The sequence below is a fragment of the Pongo pygmaeus genome, chromosome 12 (genome assembly GCF_028885625.2).
Source record: "Pongo pygmaeus isolate AG05252 chromosome 12, NHGRI_mPonPyg2-v2.0_pri, whole genome shotgun sequence".
Lineage (NCBI taxonomy): Eukaryota > Metazoa > Chordata > Mammalia > Primates > Hominidae > Pongo > Pongo pygmaeus.
Window position 1 is genome coordinate 109,948,321 of NC_072385.2, and position 19,921 is coordinate 109,968,241.

Consider the following 19,921-nt stretch of genomic DNA (forward strand, 5'->3'; position numbering starts at 1 on the left):
GAGAAATCAGAACCCCTATACACTGCTAGCAGGAATGGAAACTAGTGACGGTCCTTTGGAAAAGTTTGGCAGTTTCTCAAAGTAAAACGTGGAATTACCACATGACCCACAATTCCACTCTTAGGTGTATACACCCTACAGAAATGAAAACATGTTCACATAAAATCTTGAACATGAACGTTCATTAGCAGCGTGCATATATGTGTGTGTGTGTGTGTGTGTGTGTATATATATATATGCCAAAGAGGACACAAGCCAATGTCCATCAGGTTATGAATGAATAAATATAATGTGGTATATCCATACAATGGACTACTATTGGGCAAGAAAAAGGAATGAAGGACCAGTGCATGCTACAACACAGATGAACCTTGATGACAGTATGCTAAGAAGCCAGTCACAAAAGACTACAAATTGTATTATTCCATTTATGTCAAATGTCTAGAATAGGCAAACAGAGACAGAATGTACATTTGTAGTTGCTTGGGACTGGGCTAGGGAGTGACTGCTAATGCGTATGAGGTTTTAGAATGGACAAAAATTTTCTAAAATTAAATTGTGATGGTTGCACAACCCTATAAATACACTAAAAAACATTGAATTGTATACTTTATTTTTATTTATTTATTTTTTTGAGACAGAGTCTTGTTTTGTTGCCCAGGCTGGAATGCAGGGGCACGATCTCAGCTCACTGCAACCTCCACCTCCCGGGTTCAAGTGATTCTCCTGTTTCAGCCTCCCGAGTAGCTGGGATTACAGGCATGCGCCACCATGCCCGGCTAGTTTTTGTATTTGTAGTAGAGATGTGCTTTCACCATGTTGGCCAGGCTGGTCTTGAACTCCTGATCCTCAGGTGATCCACCTCGGCCTCCCAAAGTGCTGGGATTACAGTGAGCCATCGGCCTAGCCTGAATTGTATACTTTAAATGGGTGAATTGCACAACATGTGAATTACATCTCAATAAAGCTGTTTAAATTTAAAAGGAAAGGAATCTGCTTCTTCCTATTGGCTGAAATACAAATGTGTCGGCTGGTGCTAGTGCAGCTACCCTGAGACCCCAAGTCTGCAGAGTGATGAGATTGGCAGATCAACAGTACAGGAATCTGATGATTTTATGAGGTTGATCTACCAGCCCTGAACTGCTTCCCTCTGGACTTTTGCATGGGAAATAAAATTTGACCTTGTAAGCAACTATTATTCTGGATTTTCTGTCATAGCTAAATCTAATCCTAAAGGATACACTACCCAGTTTAGAGCAAGTCATTCCATTTTATATGTTTTAATTCCTTAATCTACAAAATGGGTACATTTTGTTTCCCTGATTGCAAATACAAGGATAGATTAGATAATGCATGTGCTAAATATTTAATTCCTTGGAAATTAAACATAAACTAAAGCCAAAGTTTCTTTATATAATCTACTTTTACAGTTCGTTTTTGTTTTTTTTTTCCTTTCTGTGGAGAATAGGATCTTGCTATGTTGCTCAGACTGGTCTCGAACTCTTGGGCTCAAGCTATATTCCTGCCTCTGCCTCCCTAAGTGTTGGGATTACAGGCGTGAGCCAGTGTTCAGCTAGATAATCTACTTTCAAGTACGTCCTATTGATATGCATTTTTAAAAGGTTTGGAAATACTGCATTCTCAACATTTGTACTTTGTTGTTTATACTACTGCAATTTTAAGTTTGAAAGGCAGCAGGTAAAAACAATTTTAAAAATTAAAAAGTGACTGGGCACAGTGGCTTACACCTGTAATCCCAGCATTTTGGGAAGCGAGGTGGGTGGATCACCTGAGCTCAGGAGTTCAAGACCAGCCCCACCAACATGGCAAAACCCCGTCTCTAAAAAAAATACAAAATTAGCCGAGCATGGTGGTGGGCTCCTGTAATCCCAGCTACTTGGGAGGCTGAGGCAGGAGAATCGCTTGAACCTGGGAGGTGGAGGTTGCAGTGAGCTGAGATCGCACCATTGCACTCCAGCCTGGGCAACAAGAGTGAAACTCCATCTCAAAAAAAAAATAAAATAACTTTTTTGGATAGCAAAAAATGTAATTATAATAAAAGGCATTTCCCTCTCTAACAGTCAGTATTCTATTTAAAGTGATGGTAAGTTCATAATGTAATTTTTAATGCAAAAGACAAATTAGATTTCAATAAAGTAGGATTAAATAACAAAGGCAGCTGCCTTTTAATTAAAACAAGACTAAAAGCTGATATGCTAAAAAATATCTGAAAGGATGCACATCAAAATGTAACTAGTAGTTTTTAATTTCTAAATTTTTTAATTTTTTTCTTTTTCTTTTTTTCAAGACAGAATCTTGCTCTGTCGCTCAGGCTGGAGCGCAGCCGCATGATCTCGGCTCACTGCAACCTCTGCCTCCCGGGTTCAAGCGATTCTTCTGCCTCAGCCTCCCGAGTAGCTGGGATTACAGGCACGTGCCAACATGCCTGGCTAATTTTTGTATTTTTAGTAGAGACGGGGTTTCACCATGTTGGCTAGGCTGGTCTGGAATTCCTGATCTTGTGATCAGCCCACTTCGGCCTCACAAAGTGCTGGGATTACAGGCATGAGCCACTGTGCCTGGCCTTTTTTTTTCACTTTTTAAAAGAGACAAGTTCTCCCTGTGTTGTTCATGCTGGAATGCAGTAATTATTCACGGGTGTACTACCACTACTGATCAAGTTCTCCTGTGTTGTTCATGCTGGAATGCAGTGACTATTCACAGGTGTAATACCACTACTGATCAGCATTCTTTCTTGCTCCTTTTCCAATGGGCAACCTGGTAGTCCCCCGTTCCAGTGAGATCACCAAATTGATGCCAAACTTAGTGCAGACACCTGACCGACTGGCAGAGCACACTACACTCCAGAACTTCTGGGCTCAAGCGATCCTCCTGCCTCAGTCTCCTGAGTAGCTGGGACAACAGGCATGCACCACTAGGACCAGCAGTGGTTATATGTGAAAGGCAGAATAACAGGTGATTTAAGGATCATTTTAGCATATCTGCATATTATAGTTTTCTATAATGAATATAAACTATCTGTGCAAAAAATACATTACAACAAATGACAAAGAGTCAAATATTGGTCTACTGAATGAGCCATTTCCATCTGAAGATTTAGTGCAATGAGCAATTTTTTCATAAAATGGTTTGTACTTAGGAAAAGAACAAAGGAGTAAACCCTACTAAAGAGTCTTCATGCTAGTTCAGCTCATGACACAAAGAATAGTTGAAAAATTAAACACATCATTGAGTTAGTATTCAAAAATATCACATCTTTACATTTCTGAGTATTAAATGAAAGTAATGTTGGTTAAAGCAAAGGCACCTAATAAATGTTTGTTGATTATCAAACTGAATGACTTTGCCAAATAAAACAACAAGTGTATTTGCATATAACTATTTTATAACAAGGGTAAATGATTTCACAGATCCTTTTAATGAACAGTATTTCATTCTTAACAGTTCTTCAACTGTCAGCAAAAGATTGCTCTCAAAATACTTTAAGGCACTGAAATAGATGCACACATATTATCAACATGCTGAAATGTCATGAAAAATTATACTGAGAGAAGTATATAAAATAACATTATTTTTAAACTAAAAAAATGCATAGTAATTAACCAATAAACCACAATCTGTAACATTAGATGTGTATTTTTTTCTTTTTTTTTTTTGAGACAGAGTCTCGCTCTGTCGCCCAGGCTGGAGTGCAGTGGCACGATCTCAGCTCACTGCAACCTCTGCCTCCAGGGCTCAAGTGATTCTCCTGCCTCCGCCTCCTGAGTAGCTGGGACTACAGGCGCACACCACTACGCCCAGCTAATTTTTGCATTTTTAGTATAGACGAGGTTTCACCATGTTGACCAGGATGGTCTCGATCTCTTGACCTCATGATCCATCCGCCTCAGCCTCCCAAAGTGCTGGGACTGCAGGCATGAGTCACTGTGCCTGGCCTAGATATGTATTTCTACATATCAGCCATAACAATTATTTTGAAGAAACTGAAGACAGTTTTGAAACAATTGCTTAGGTCAAATTGTATTCCACATCTAAATGATTATTTTCAAGTTTTCCTTCCCTTAGCAAATTGAGTTTGTTTTCCAAAGTCAACCTCTTTTGATAATTATACACATTTAACTAACAATTTCACAACTTTTAAATTCTCAGGTAAAAAGCTTTACTGGATGATTCTCATTGTAGAAAACCTTTGAGAATATTATTCGCATTAATGAATGTTTCACAGTTAGAATAATGAAGGTTATTGCTGACAACAGGTCTTTCTCCATAGGACCCTTACTGGGATGTATTCTACAGGTACATACAAAAGAACCTCCCATGTATCTTCTGGTTAAATAATTATAAACCGGAAAATCTACCAAAGAGGCTTTTCTATAGGTACACCAGAAACATTCTCAATGAGAGACCCATATATGGAGAATCATATGTTGACTATAATTATGCAAATAAAAATGCTACATGATAGGCCTATATGAAACATTTTCTTAGATTCCTTAACATGTATTAATAATCATCCTGTTATTTTCTATATCAGAAAGATAAGCTCATTGATTTTACCATTGCCTCGCTTTTTGTTTTTTTTGGTAAGAACATTATTTTTGTTTCACTACAGAGAGGCTCTAACACTGCTGTGTAAACATTACCAACAATAATTATTTATTTTCTATTATGTACCTGTTCATTTCTAAGAGTAATGGACAAAAGAAAAGGCTCTCCTTTGTCCTCCCTCTCTTCCTAATTAAAAGACAGCCTTCTGCCCCATGGAAGGCTGGGAGCTAGGAAAAGCAGCATTCTCACAATAGACTGCAATCAGAAGATAGATTTTATGTCAGGTCATCTAGTTACATAGATATTTCCCTGTTGTTATTCCTGAGTCCTTAGTAAAAACCTTAATTAAATGTTCCAGCCTTGTCTCGGCTGTGCTACAGGAAGTAAAGCACAAGTTTATGTCATGATTGGTTCAGTGACAAAAGGGAACAGACTCTTTCCAAGAGCAAACTGGGTGACAAGGATAAACTTAGTGGCCTAGCAGATCTGTTTCAGTGGAGTCTCCCACTGTCCATAGTGAAAGCATGCAGGTTTTATTTTCTCAGGGTAAAAGCTTAGGACAGAATTTCCTGAAGAAAGGTACTTCTACCACATACTTAAGAATCAGTGAGATTAAAAATGCAGAGATCTGAGACCCATCACAGATACAATGAATCAGAATCTTTGCGGTAGGTGGCAGGAATGGCATTTTTGAAAAGCTGCCCCAAATGATTCTGAAACTAAGGCTTGAGAATCATTGTGAACCACCACTTTACATAGATTGGTTCTCAAAGTGTGCCTGAGGGATCCCTGGAGATTCCCGAGACCCATTGAGGGCGCTGTGAAGTCAAAACGTTTTTCATAATCATACTAAGGCATTATTTGCTTCTTTTCATTCTTTCACCAGTGTACAGACATCTTTTCCAGAGTCTACATGACATGTGACTGCACAACAGACTGAATGTAAAAGACATGAGAACCCATCTATCTTCTTTATGACAGAAAGTAATTCCCCCTAAAAAACCGGCTGCTTTTCTCACTAAATTGTTTCATGTTTTATAAGTTATTATTGGCTGGGCACAGTGGCTCACGCCTATAATCCTAGCACTTTGGGAGGCCAAGGCGGGCGGATCACCTGAAGTTAGGAGTTGGAGGCCAGCCAGTCCAACATGGCGAAACCCCGTCTCTACTAAAAATACAAAAATTAGCCAGGCGTGGTAGTGGGCGCCTATAATCCCAGCTACTTGGGAGGCTGAGGCAGAAGAATCACTTGAACCCGGGGGGCGCAAGTTGCAGTGAGCCGAGATAGCGCCATTGCACTCTAGTCTGGGGGAAAGAGCAGAACTCTATCTCAAAAAAAAAAAAAGTTATTATTATGGCAGGGTCTTACTCTGTTGCCTAAGCTAGAGTGCAGTGGCGCAGTCTCAGCTCACTGCAACCTCTGCCTCCTGAGTTCAAGCAATTCTCCTCCCTCAGCCTCCCTAGTAGCTGAGATTACAGGCATGTGCCACCACACCTGGCTAATTTTTGTATTTTTAGTACAGACATGGTTTCACCACATTGACCAGGCTGGTCTCGAACTCCTGACCTCAGGTGATCTGCCTGCTTTAGTGTCCCAAAGTGCTGGGATTACAGGTGTGAGCCACCATACTAATTTTTGTAATTTTTATAGATGGGTTTTGCCTTATTGCCCAGGCTGGTCTCAAACTCCTGGACTCAAGTGATCCACCTGTCTTGGCCTCCCAAAGTGCTTGGATTACAGGCGTGAGACACCATGTTCAGCCAGAAGTTATTTTTAAGTGAATAATTTTTTTTTTGAGACAGAGTCTCGCTCCGTCACCAGGCTGGAGTGCAGTGGCGCAATCTCAGCTCACTGAAACCTCTGCCTCCCGGGTTCAAGCGATTCTCCTGCCTCAGCCTCCCACGTAGCTGGGACTAGAAGCGCATGCCACCACACCCAGCTAATTTTTTTTTTTGTATTTTTAGTAGAGACAGGGATTCACCATGTTGGACAGGATGGTCTCAATCACCTGACCTTGTGATCTGCCTGCCTCAGCCTCCCAAAGTGCTGGGATTACAGGCGTGAGCCACCGTGCCCAGCCCATAAATAAATATTTTAAAAATTTAATATTTAATATAATAATATATATAGCTCACATAAACAAATGGTCTTGAGATAAAAATGTTTGAGAATTGCTGATTCATAGCATGCATCTCGCACCCTATGAACATTACTGCTGCTATGGACCACTTAGTTCCTTGGCACACTCAATGCATGCTTTATTTTAAATCTGATTCAATAGATCATTTGCAAAAAAAAATGTTAAACTTATTTTCAGGTATGGGGATTTAATCTGACAGTGAAAAATTGAGGTCTAACTGGATTTAGTTAAAAGTCTAAGATATAAAGCCTGTTTATCTTTGTGATATCAAAATGAAATAATCTTTAAATGTATTCACAAGTTGATGCTGATGTATGAAACAGAAAACCAGCTGGGCACGGTGGCTCATACTTGTAATCCCAGAACTTTGGGAGGCCAAGGCGGGCAGATCCCCTGAGGTCAGGAGTTCGAGACCAGCCTGACCAACATGGTGAAACCACGTGTCTACTATACAAAATTAGCCAAGCGTGGTGGCGCATGCCTGTAATCCCAGCTACTTGGGGAGGCTGAGGCAGGAGAATCGCTTGAACCCGGGAGGCAGAGGTTGTGGTGAGCTGAGATTGCACCACTGCACTCCAGCCTGGGCAACAAGAGCAAAACTCTGTCCCAAACAAACAAACAAAAAAGAAACAGAAAACCATACTTTATATGATGCATTTAAAAAATACTAGTAATGTGACACACACAGGCATTATATTCTAAGTGAGTGGTGGCAAATGAATGGCTAATTCCAAATGTTAGCCAAAAACAAATCCGTAATTTTTGAAAGAAAATAAAATGGAAAAGGAATAGGCTTTCTAGAAAGAGAATTTTCTTTTATTACATTTTTATAGTGTAGAAATGTGAGTAGGCAGATTAATCTTGATACTATACTAAGCTACACAATTTTATTCTTTTATTTTTTTAATTAAAAAAATATATAGACAGGGGTCTCACTCTGTTGACCATTCTGGTTTTAAACTCCTGGCTTCAAGTGATCCTCCCATCTCAGCCTCCCAAAGTGTTGGGATTACAGGCATGAGCTATTGCACCCGGCCACAATTATTTATATTTATTTTATTTTATTTTATTTATTTTTGAGAGGGGGTCTTGCTCTGTCACCAAGCTGGAGTGCAGTTGCTCAAACTCAGCTCACTGCAACCTACACCTCCCAGGTTCAAGCGATTCTCCTGCCTCAGCCTCCCGAGTAGCTGGGACTACAGGTGCGCACCACCATGCCCAGCTAATTTTTGTATTTTTACTAGAGATGGGGTTTCACCATGTTTGCCAGGATGGTCTCAATCTGTTGACCTCGTGATCTGCCTGTCTCGGCCTCCCAAAGTGCTGGGATTACAGACATGAACCGCTGTACCTGGTCGTATTAGCTATTTAAAAACTCTGAGACAGCTAACATTTAAATAAATCCCTGCTGTCTGGGAATGATGTTTGAATGAATATTGTGAATACATTTGCTAATTTATACCATATTAAGATTCTAAATAATACAGCTATTTAATATATCTTGATAACTGGTATTTGAAAATAAGTCTATTTTTCTGGGTAGTCTTTTGGAGAAAGTGCACTGAATATAGTTTCCAGTCATATGCTACTTTCCTAACTTGTACTTATCTAAACATCTTCTCATCAGGAGAGAGTTCAATAGTACTCGAACCAAAAGTCTAGTGAGTCTGACTTCTCCAATCCCCAATTTTGGTTTGTATGTCCACTTACAACCATCATTTCTCTGCAAATTTTCCACTTAGTCTATCAAAAATCAGTGCTCTGAAAGTTCTCTAAAAGATGCAGCAGTTTTTTGGAGTCTCTGAATGATGACAGCATTCTGTAAATCTGCTTCTTCCAGTGTGAGTGTCTCATCTAGCAACCTGAGGACAGGAAGAGCTGTTGCCAGGGAAAATGGAGGACTTCTTTGAGATCCTTGGTATTTTTCAATGAAGTCTTTGATATGGCTTACTCTGTAAAACAGCAAAAACTATTAATATAATTTTATGAAAATTTGAATTACCTAATTTATAGTAATAACAACTGGTAAAAGTATCTGGATATGTTATTGTTAGAGATAGTGTCTTGCTTTGTCACCCAGGATGCAGTGCAGTGGTGCCATCATAACTCCTGGGCTCAACTGATCCTCCTGCCTCAGCCTCCCAAAGTGCTGAGATCACAGGCATGAGCCACAACACCCAGACTCTGGATGTTAATATATAGAATAACTGAATTTATGATATAACTGATTATTTGGGCTATCTTTTAAAGTTTGACTCCCAGAAATTTGATGACAATAAGGAATTACTACTGTTAATTATCTTAGGTAAGACAAAGGAATTATGGCTATGTTTTAGAGAGGCTGTCACAACTGTATCATGATTGTCATGTAGCCATGGATTATAGAATGCACCCTCATTTCACAGATGCTAAAATGTGAAAAAATGTGCAACTCAGAATTAATGAAATATGCCTATCACTTAAGAAAGAATTCTCTCATTCAATCAATTCACTAAAATTCACTATGTGCCACTTTATTAAACCTATAAGGGCTACCAAAAAAGTCTAAGACCCAGTCCTGTGTATTCATTTGGGTACCAAAAATTGGATAACTAAAGGTTAAAGCTTATGTCAAAGAACATAAATATAAAAAGCAAGAAAACAAAGGTTAAAAGAACTGGGGAAAGATTTCTGGAGGTGGAAGGATTGGAGTGTGGACTTAAAAGACAGGTCCAGCTGCTCGGGAGGCTGAGGTGGGAGACTAAGGTTGATCCCAGGAGACGAAGGTTGCAGTGAGCTGAGATCATGTCACTGTATCCTAACCTGGATGAAACGGTGAGACCCCGTCTCAAAAAAAGAGAGATTCTTTTTTTTTTTTTTTTTGAGATGGAGTCTAACTCTGTTGCCTGGGCTGGAATGCAGCGGCGTGATCTTGGCTCACTGCAACCTCCACCTCCTGGGTTCAAGCAATTCTCCCTGCCTCAGCCTCCCTAGTAGCTGGGATTATAGGTACCTGCCACCACATCCGGCTAGTTTTTGTATTTCTTAGTAGAGATGGGGTTTTGCCATGTTGGCCAGGCTTGTTTGAACTCCTGACCTCAGGTGATCCACCCGCCTAAGCCTCCTAAAGTGCTGGGATTACAAGTGTGAGCCACTGTGCCCAGCCAAGATTCTTATCCATTATTCTTCTCTGCTTTTATATTTTTCAAATGTGCCTTCTCAAATATTATATGACTTATTTATTTTCTGTCTCTCCTGACTGGAAATTACACAAAACAAGTATTTTTTGTTTCTGTTCATAGATACATCCTTGGTGCCTAGAAAAGTACCTATCAGAGATAAAATAAATATTGGATGAGTGAAAAATAAGTTAAAAAGCTCATGTATCAATGATGACGACAACAAAAAACTAGAAAGTGGAAATGACAGAAACAAAAAACAATGTTGAGAGATATCTATATTTATGTATTAAGTTAGAAAATATTAAAATAGGCCAGGTGTGGTGGCTCACGCCTGTAATCCCAGCACTTTGGGAGGCTGAGGTGGGTGGATCACCTGAGGTCAGGAGTTCAAGACTAGTCTGGCCAACATAGTGAAAGCCTGTCTTTACTAAATATACAAAAATTATCTGGGTGTGGTGGCGGGCACCTGTAATCCCAGCTACTCGGGAGGCTGAGGCAGGAGAATCACTTGAACCCAGGAGGTGAGGTTGCAGTGAGCCAAAATCACGCCATTGCACTCCAGCCTGGGTGACAAGAGCAAGACTCCGTCTCAAAAAAAAAAAAAGAAAATATTAAAATAAATCAAGTTCTGGCAAAATAATAAAATCAAAACAAATGCAATATATAAAGGCTTTAGAGGCCGGGTACGGTGGCTCACACCTGTAATCCCAGCACTTTGGGAGGCCAAGGCAGGCAGATCACGAGGTCAAGAGATTGAGACCATCCTGGCCAACATGGTGAAATTCCGTCTCTGCTAAAAATACACAAATTAGCTGGGTGTGGTGGTGACTGTAGTCCCAGCACTTTGGGAGGCCAAGGCAGGCAGATCACAAGGTCAAGAGATTGAGACCATCCTGGCCAACATGGTGAAATTCCGTCTCTGCTAAAAATACACAAATTAGCTGGGTGTGGTGGTGCCTGTAGTCCCAGGTATTCGGGAGGCTGAGGCAGGAGAATCGCTTGAACCTGGGAGGCAGAGGTTGCAGTGAGCCAAGATTGCGCCACTGCACTCCAGCCTGGGCAACAGAGTTAGACTCCGTCTCAAAAATAAATAAATAAAAATAAATAAAGGCTTTAGACTGTTCACATTCTTAAATCCAGAGATATAAGAAATCAGATGTGCTTATGTAAATTGCCATTTTATCACAGCCTTAACATCTAATTTACCAAAAGAAGAAAATAAATCCAATGAAAGTATAAAGATATTTTCAGAAATAGAATTGACTAAGCAAAAAGTCTTTAAAGAGACTAATAAAAATGAACAAATCTGACAAGATTTATCAAGAAAAATAGGCTGGCTCACACTTGTAATCCCAGGACTTTGGGAGGCCAAAGCAGGAGGATCACTTGTGCCCAGGAATTCCAGATCAATCTAGGCAATATAGCAAGACCCATCTCTAAATAAAAAAACAGCACTGGGCGCAGTGGCACATGCACATAGTCCCAGCTACTTGGGAAGCTGAGGTGGGAGGATTCCTTGAGCCCAGGATTTCCGGGGCTGTAGTGTGCTATGGCAATCAGGTGACTGCACTAACTTTGGAATCAATATGGTGACCTCCAGGTGAAAGAGGTTCCCTAAGGAGGGGTGAACCAGCCCAGGTCAGAAATTGAGCAAGTAAAAACTCCTGTGCTGATCAGTAGTGGGATCGCACCTGTGAACAACCCCACCAATCCAGCCTGGGCAACATAGCGAGACCCCATCTTTTATTTAAAAAAAAAAGTCTGGGCATGGTGGCTAATGCCTGTAATCCCAGCACTTTGGGAAGCTGAGGCGGGTAGATCACGAGGTCAGGAGTTCGAGACCAGCCTGACCAACATGGTGAAACCCCATCTCTACTAAAAATACAAAAATTAGCCGGGTGTGGTGGCAGGCGCCTGTAGTTCCAGCTACTTGGGAGGCTGAGGCAGGAGAATCTCTTGAAAGCGGAAGGTGGAGGTTGCAGTGAGCTGAGATCACGCTGCTGCACTCCAGCCTGGGCAAAAAAAAAAAAAAAAAAAAAAAAAAAGAAAAGAAAAAAGAAAAAGAGAAGGCATAATTGAACAACAATAGGAATGCAAATGCAGCATAACTAAAGATTCAGCAGAGTGTAAAAAGACATTAAGAGGGCTGGGCATGGTGACTCATGCCTGTACTCCCAGCATTTTAGGAGGCTGAGGCAGACAGATCACCTGAGCTCAGGAGTTCAAGACCAGCCTGGCCAATATGGTGAACGCTGTTTCTACTAAAAATATAAAAAGTTAGCCGAACATGGTGGCACGCACCTGTAGTCCCAGCTACTCGGGAGGCTGAGGCAGGAGAATCGCTTGAAACCAGGAGGCAGAGGTTGCAGTGAGCCGAGATCATGCCACTGCATTCCAGCCTCGGCGACAGAGCGAGACTCCGACACACACACACACACACAAAAAAAATTAGCCAGGCGTGGTGATGCACACCTGTAATCCCAGCTACTTAGAAGGCTGAGGAAGGAGAATTGCTTGAACCTGGGAGGTGGTGCAGGTTGCAGTGAGCCGAGATTGAGCCACTGCACTCCAACTTGGGTGACAGAACGAGACTCCATCCCAAAAAAACAAATAAATAAAAAATAAAAAGACAATAAGATGATTTTGTTTTGATCATTGATGAAATGGCTTTTATTGAAGTAGTGCTCCTAAAAATATTGCTATAAAAGCTGGACAATACACAGACGGTCTCTGACTTAAAATGCTTTGACGTAACTATTTTTCAACTTTACAATGGGTTCATCGGGGTATTAAATGCATTTTCTTTTTTTTTTTTTTTTTTGTTTTTGAGACAGTCTCGCTCTGTTGCCCAGGCTGGAGTGCAGTGGCATGATCTTGGCTCACTGCAAGCTCCGCCTCCTGGGTTCACGCCATTCTCCTGCCTCAGCCTCCCGAGTAGCCGGGACTACAGACGCCCGCTACCACGCCTGGCTAATTTTTTTTTGTATTTTTAGTAGAGCCGGGGTTTCACCATGTTAGCCAGGATGGTCTCGATCTCCTGACCTCGTGATCCACCCGCCTCAGCCTCCCAAAGTGCTGGGTAAATGCATTTTCAACGTGGATGGGTTTATTGAGACATTACATCATAAGTCAAGGAGCATCTAAACATAAAAGCGCTATGTGAAAACACTGAAGACCAACCAATGTAAATGATCTGAGAGCCCTGTAGGAAGGAAATGCACAAGGTGAGCTCCACATTCACACTGGTTTTTTCACTGACGGCACTTTCCAATTTGTAGCAGTGAATTAGGGAAAAAAAAAAAGCCATTTCACTACACCAAGGAGAGACAAGAAGCTGGGATTTATAAGCCAAAATCCTGGAATAGAGGGACCCACAAAGAAATGTGCCCAGAAAACCATAACAAACTCTCAAGTTATTGGCTAACTCCTCAGCTATTAGTAGAATGAGAATTCAAAGAACCCAACAGAAAACAGCAACTGAGGAGAGATTCTAGCAGCTCTAAAATGCTGGGCACACAGACTCTAGAGTTTAAGCTCTGCCAATGTGAAGGAGTCTTGGTAAACACTCAGGTTTTCACCAGTTCTAAGGGTCAGACCCTAAGGTTCAAGTCCATGCTCTAAAAGCAAAACAGATAACCAACCAGCCCCGGTAAAGTCTACAGTCAATCCAACTAACTCTTAATAAAATCAACATAATCCATTAGGAATCTGTCTGATAGAAGCATAGGTATCTTTGGAGGAAGATGATGTCATCTGAAACTTCTACAATGTTTCCATAAACAAGGTCTAATGACCAGATAAATTATAAGGTATGCTAAAATCCAGAAGAAGCAACAGATAAAATAAAAAGATGAGGAATTTCACCAGACACCTGAAAAATAGCAGACTCAAATGAAAAGTCTACAAGTGACAGTAGAATTGAAAGTAAGAATTCCAACACATGTATTTAACAGACCAGACCAATACAACAGATTACTGAACTGGAAGACAGGTCAAATGGAAAATACGCAGACTGAATCAGAAGGAAAAAGAAGAAAAAAAATTAGAAAAGAATATAAGATACACTGAAAACATCTAAGATACATGTACATAAAGCCACAAATGCCAAAGACAAAAGAAAATAAAATACAAGAAAATTTCCATTAATACTGGCCAAGAAACTCCCCAAACTGACAAAAAACCTTAACTATGGATCCAAGAAACTCAGCAAATTCTAAGCAATATAATACAAAGATAACTAACACCTAGGCACATCATATTCAAACTATTAAAATCTAAGAACAAAGAGAACAATTTTAAACTGAGAGGAAAAAAGACTTAAAATCTGTCAAAAAAGCAAGAAAAAGGCTGACAGCTGATTTTTTAGTAGGAGAATGGAAGCTGGAAGACAACATATGGGCATTCTTAAGAGCTGATGTGCTAGAAAAACCTGACAGTTCTAGCCTAGTGAAAATGGTCTTTAAAAATGAAGATGTGTTCAAATCAAAGCTAAGAGAATTCATCATTAGTAGATAAGCAATTAAAGAGATACTAAAGGCAGGGCTCGGTGACTCACGCCTGTAATCCCAGCACTTTGGGAGGCCGAGGTGGGTGGACCACAAGGTCAGGAGTTGGAGCCCAGCCTGGCCAACATGGTGAAACCCTGTCTCTACCAAAAAAATACAAAAATTAGCTGGGTGTGGTAGTGCATGCCTGTAATGCCAGCTACTTGGGAAGTTGAGGCAGGAGAATTGCTTAAACCAGGGAGGCAGAGGTCGCAGTGAGCTGAGATCACGCTGCTGCACTCCAACCCAGGTGACAGAGCAAGACTCTGTCTTGAAAAAAAATAAAAATTAAAAAATTAAAAAAATGTAAGAGATACTAAGGATAATTGTTCAGGCTAAAACACATCAAACTGGGTAAAAAAACAGAAAAAATAAAATGATATATAAGTGAATATTGTTTACAAGTAATAACATTTTGAGGGTTGTTAAAATGTTCGTAGAAGTAACATATTTGTAGACAAAAATAGCAAAAAGGAAGAGAGTAACAGAGTGAAATTGTTGGCCAGGTGCAGTGGCTCAAGCCTATAATCCCAGCAGGTGAGACCCTGTCTCTACCAAAATATATTACATATTTAAAAGAAAAAGAAAAGAAAAAGCCTGATTAATCATTACTAAATAAATGCTGTTGGCCAAAAATTTTTAAATGCTTCAGTCATTTAGCAGGAAAAAAAGCTACATGTTTCATTATTATTCATCTAGATAAACAAGTCAAGATTAAAATGTTATTTCCCTGAAGATAAACAAATAAGCTTGGGCCAGAATAACAAATCCCCATTCCCATTTGTACATCTTTAGTTTGCTCTCCTCTTCATTTGGAAGGAATTTAGGTCACAAAAGAACATTCCAGGACACAATTTCAAACTTGTGCTTCTTCTATTATTATGATAATCAGTTGTGTGATTCCAGCTGTCTAGAATGGTTTTGACAGAAATAAAAGTGAAATGCCTTCAAGAGAGCCAAACACATAGAAAGCACCAGGTAGATGGTAGCTAAAGAAATCCACAAAACAGAAACCTCCTTGCAGAGTAAAGCAGGAGGAAAAAACCCCACAAAACCAGAAACTAATACTGTTAGCCTAGATTTAAAAACAAAACTCAACTATTTACAAGAGATAGTTTTAAATACACACACAGATAAATATACAGAGATACGCTGAAATTAAAAGTAAGGAGAAAAATATACCAGGCAAATACTAATTAGAAGGAAGCTGTTATGACCATATTAATATCAGGCAGAGTAGATTTAACACAAAAAGCTTTACCAGGGATTAAGAGAGACATGTGACAGTGCTAAAAAGGTTGACAAGGTTCAAGATATGCTACCCTAAAATATGGCACCTTGGCATTTGAGGAAACGGCAGAAACAGGTAGATCAGTCTCATTTTCCCCTTGCCCTTCTCCCTTCAAAGCAGACCAAAAAAGAAATTATCTGTCCTTCCTCTAAAGTAGGTCATAAAACCTTCATTGCCGATGTATTGTCCGTATACCCAGAGGAAAGGAACAACCTTATCCTTGAAGATGCAGAGATGCCACGAAGAATCTGAACAAACAGGGTAAGCTAAGTTCCCCTTAATTTATTACCATTAGATCATACCCCTTTTGCCCTCCAATCATACTTTTCCACAAACTATCCACTTCCTCATCAAACTTAGGCCAGGAGTTCAAGACCAGCCTGGCCAACATGGCGAAACCCTGTCTCTACTAAAAATACCAGAATTAGGCTGGGCGTGGTGGCTCATGCCTGTAATCCCAGCACTTTGGGAGGCTGAGGCAGGAGGATCATGAGATCAGGAGATCAAGACCAGCCTGGCCAACATGGTGAAACCCCATCTCTACTAAAAATACAAAAATTAGCTGGGCATGGTGGCACACACCTGTAGTCCCAGCTACTCGGGAGGCTGAGGCAGGAGAATCGCTTGAACCAGGGAGGTGGAGGTTGCAGTGAGCTGAGATCACGCCACTGCACTCCAGCCTGGCAACAGAGCAAGACTCCGTCTCAAAAAACAAAACAAAACAAAAAACCCCAAAAATTAGCCAGGCATGGTGGCAGGTGCCTATAATCCCAGCTACCTGGGAGGCTGAGGCACGAGAATTGCTTGAACCCAGGAGGCAGAGGTTTCAATGAGCCAAGATCATGCCACTGCACTCCAGCCTAGGCAACAGAGACTGTCTCAAAAAAACAAAACAAAACAAACAAACAAAAAACAAGAAAGGCTGGGCGCTGTGGCTCACACCTGTAATCCCAGCACTTTGGGAGGCCAAGGTGAGCAGACCACCTGAGGTCAGCAGTTCGAGACCAGACTGGCCAACATGGCAAACCCTTTCTCTACTAAAAATACAAAAAAAATTAGCCAGGTGTGGTGGTAGGTGCGTGTGATCCCAGTTACTCAGGAGTCTGGGGCAGGGAGAATTGCTTGCACCTGGGAGGCAGAAGTTGCAGTGAGCCGAAGCCGAGATTGCACCACTGCACTCCAGCCTAGGCAACAGAGAGAGACTCCGTCTCAAAAACAAAACAAAACAAAAAAGAAAAAAATATATTTGTGTGTGTGTGTGTGTGTGTGTGTGTGTGTGTGTATAAAATAAAATATAAAATCACATGCATTTCTTTTGTTAATCTGTCTTTTGTTAAAGGGGTCTCAGCCATGAATCTAGGCAATGGGTGAAGAAAATCTTTTCTCCCCAACAAAGTCAGTTAATCAGAAAAACACAATTTCATCTCTGCTGGACCTAATTATATAACTTTAAAATATATAAAGCAAACATTGACAGAAGTAAATAAGAAACAGACAAATCCATAATCATAGTTGGATATTTTAGCACAACTCTCTTGGTAACTAATAAAATAAGCAGAAAAAAAAGGAAGAAAAACACAATTTTTTAATGATTTAGTCCAAAAGCCACCAAGCCATTAGTAGGACAGAACACGGGCGGCATCTATTTCAGAAATGCTGGGAATTGTGGTGGCCCATATAAGAGCTGTCTAGTGTAGGATGTCAGAGGCCAAGTGGGGTGAGGAAAATATCCAAGCTGGTGGGTAGGAGAAGAAGAGTCATGGCTTAGTAGCTTTTAAGGACAGTTTTACTTTTTTAAACCTGACATGAATGGAATCATAGTGTATGTGTTCTATAGCTTTATCTCTACATTATGTTTTTGGGACTCATCCATGCTGATGTGTGCAGCCATAGCAAATACTTTTTTCTTTTCTTTTTTTTTTGAGATGGACTCTCACTCTGTCACCCAGGCTGGAGTGCAGTGGTGCGATTTCAGCTCACTGCAACCTCCACCTCCTGGGTTCAAGCCATTCTCCTGCTTCAGACTCCCAAGTAGCTGGGATTACAGGAGTGGGCCACCACACTCAGCTAATTTTTGTATTTTTTGTAGAGACAGGGTTTCACCATGTTGGCCAGGTTGGTCTTGAACTTCCGACCTCAAGTGATCCGCCCCCCTCGGCCTCCCAAAGTGCTGGGATTTCAGGCCTGAGCCACCACGCCCAGCTGCAAATATTTTTTGATTACTTTCTTCCATTATATGGAAATAATTATTCAGTCTACCTTTATTGGTAACAATCCAAGTTTACATGGCTGTATCAGTCAGCTATTGCCCAGTAAAAATCACAACAGAGCAGGTTGTCCCAAGCAGAGTAAAAAAGCATTCATATGGAAGAGCAGTTCACTGCAGTGTGTCAGAACCAGACAGTGGTGAGGAGAGCATCTGAGAGGCAGCCCAGAATGTCAGTCTACCAAGGGGAGGAGGTCACTGGCATGGAGTCCTGAAGTCAAGCAGTGTGAGAGGGCATTCCAATGAAGGGGTGCCCTGGGGTGATGATGTGTCAGAGAGCCTAGTAGGAAGAGGAGGGAATCCATATTGGAATTCAACAGGAGAATCAAAGCCCAAGCAGGGTGAGGAAGGCTTACATGTGGGGTAGGAAGCAGCAGTGGAAAAAGGACATTGGTCACATATAGGAAAACTGATTAAATAAATGTGTTAATTATAACTGGAGCCAGGCCTTGCACCGTAGAAATTAGTTACAAATATGGAAAGGAGAAAATCAGAACAATCCTTATATATATGTTTTTGAGATAAGGTCTGGTTCTATTGCCCAGGCTGGAGTGCAGTGGTGCAATCACAGCTTACTGCAGCCTCAACCTCCCCAGGGTACAGGTGATCCTCCTACTTCAGCCTCCCGAGTATCTGAGACCACACAGGTGAGTGCCACCACATCTGGCTACTTTTTGTGTTTTTTGTAGAGATAGAGTTTCGCCATGTTGCCCAGACTGGTTTTGAACTGCTAGGCTCAAGTGAGCTGCCTGCCTTGGCCTCCCAAAGTGCTGGGATTACAGGTATGAGCCACCACGCCTGGCCCTACCAGACTGAAATTGGATGTATCTACGTGGACTCATGGTTTTTGATATATAAAAATATAGAAATAAGGCCGGATGTGGTGGTTCACGCCTGTAATCCTAGCACTTTGGGAGGCCAAGGCAGGTGGATCGCTTGAGTCCAGGAGTTTGAGACCTGCCTGGGCAACAGGGTGAAACCCCCTCTCTATTAAAAGTATAAAAACTGAGGAGGATCACCTGAGTCTGGGGAGGTGGAGGCTGCAGGGATCTGTAATTATACCACTACACTCCAGCGTGGGAGACAGAGTGAGACCCTGTCTCAAAAAAAAAAAAAAAGGAATAAATACAGATATAAACTTAAGTGCATATATATACATATACACACACACACACACGTATGTGTATGTATAGGTTTTTTGTGTGTGTCTGTGTTGATTTTGGTATCAGGGTAATGCTGGCCTCATAGAATGAGTCTGGAAGTATCCCCTCTTCAATTTTTGAAATAGTTTTCTTTTCGGCGTGTGTGTGTGTGCGTGTGCACACAAACAATTCTTTTCACACAGAGGGCCTGGAAGCAGTGGTATCCTGATAAGCAATAAGCATATCTAGTACCCAGATCCTGGATTGTCAATACCGCTGTCCACTAAAAAGAACTAGGGATTCCTGGAAAAGCATAGAATGAACTTGAAAAAAAAATTTGTGCTGAAAACAAGGAAATGTTCAAGAACTATGGGAGCATTTCAAAATAACACAGGAATCAGTTTAAAGGACATCTCACAAACTGTACCTGAGACAATGTGCATATCAAAATAAATAATGATGGTAAGAGTTCATAAACTATTGAATAAAATAGCAAACTATGAGTAGGTATAGATATAAATCAATCAATCAATCAATCTGAGGTCTTGTGAGCAACATAAGTATCCTATTTCAAAGTCCTTCCCACAAAATACAGATTAATTACAAAGGGAAAATGAGTAACTTTACAGTAAAGGACTCTGGTAGACACCACTTTAATCGAGTCTCAAATTTAACATCATCATAGTGGGACAAATGTAAATGATGCCACCTGTTGGAATACAATGAGAGGTACAAAGCATTAGTTCTCACACCCCTGCCAAAATTAGTGACCTAAATATAATCATGAGGAAGCATCAAACAAAATAA

The 19,921-nt window shown here is 40.8% G+C and overlaps 1 protein-coding gene across 7 annotated transcripts in view; it reads right to left on the minus strand.

Annotated features, from left to right (window-relative positions):
- Positions 1-4,589: 4,589 nt before the first annotated feature.
- UBXN2A (UBX domain protein 2A) overlaps positions 4,590-19,921 on the minus strand; it is a 76,408-nt gene continuing 61,076 nt past the window's right edge. For 6 of the 7 annotated variants that reach the window (XM_054476532.2, XM_063648909.1, XM_063648908.1 and 3 more), the window contains exon 7: positions 4,590-8,662. In XM_054476532.2, coding sequence (XP_054332507.1) covers positions 8,464-8,662 — 199 coding nt within the window. In that variant the 3' untranslated portion in view covers positions 4,590-8,463. Of the gene's footprint in view, positions 8,663-18,152; positions 18,253-19,921 lie in introns of those variants that run through there. The other variant, XM_054476534.2, reaches the window with a different exon arrangement.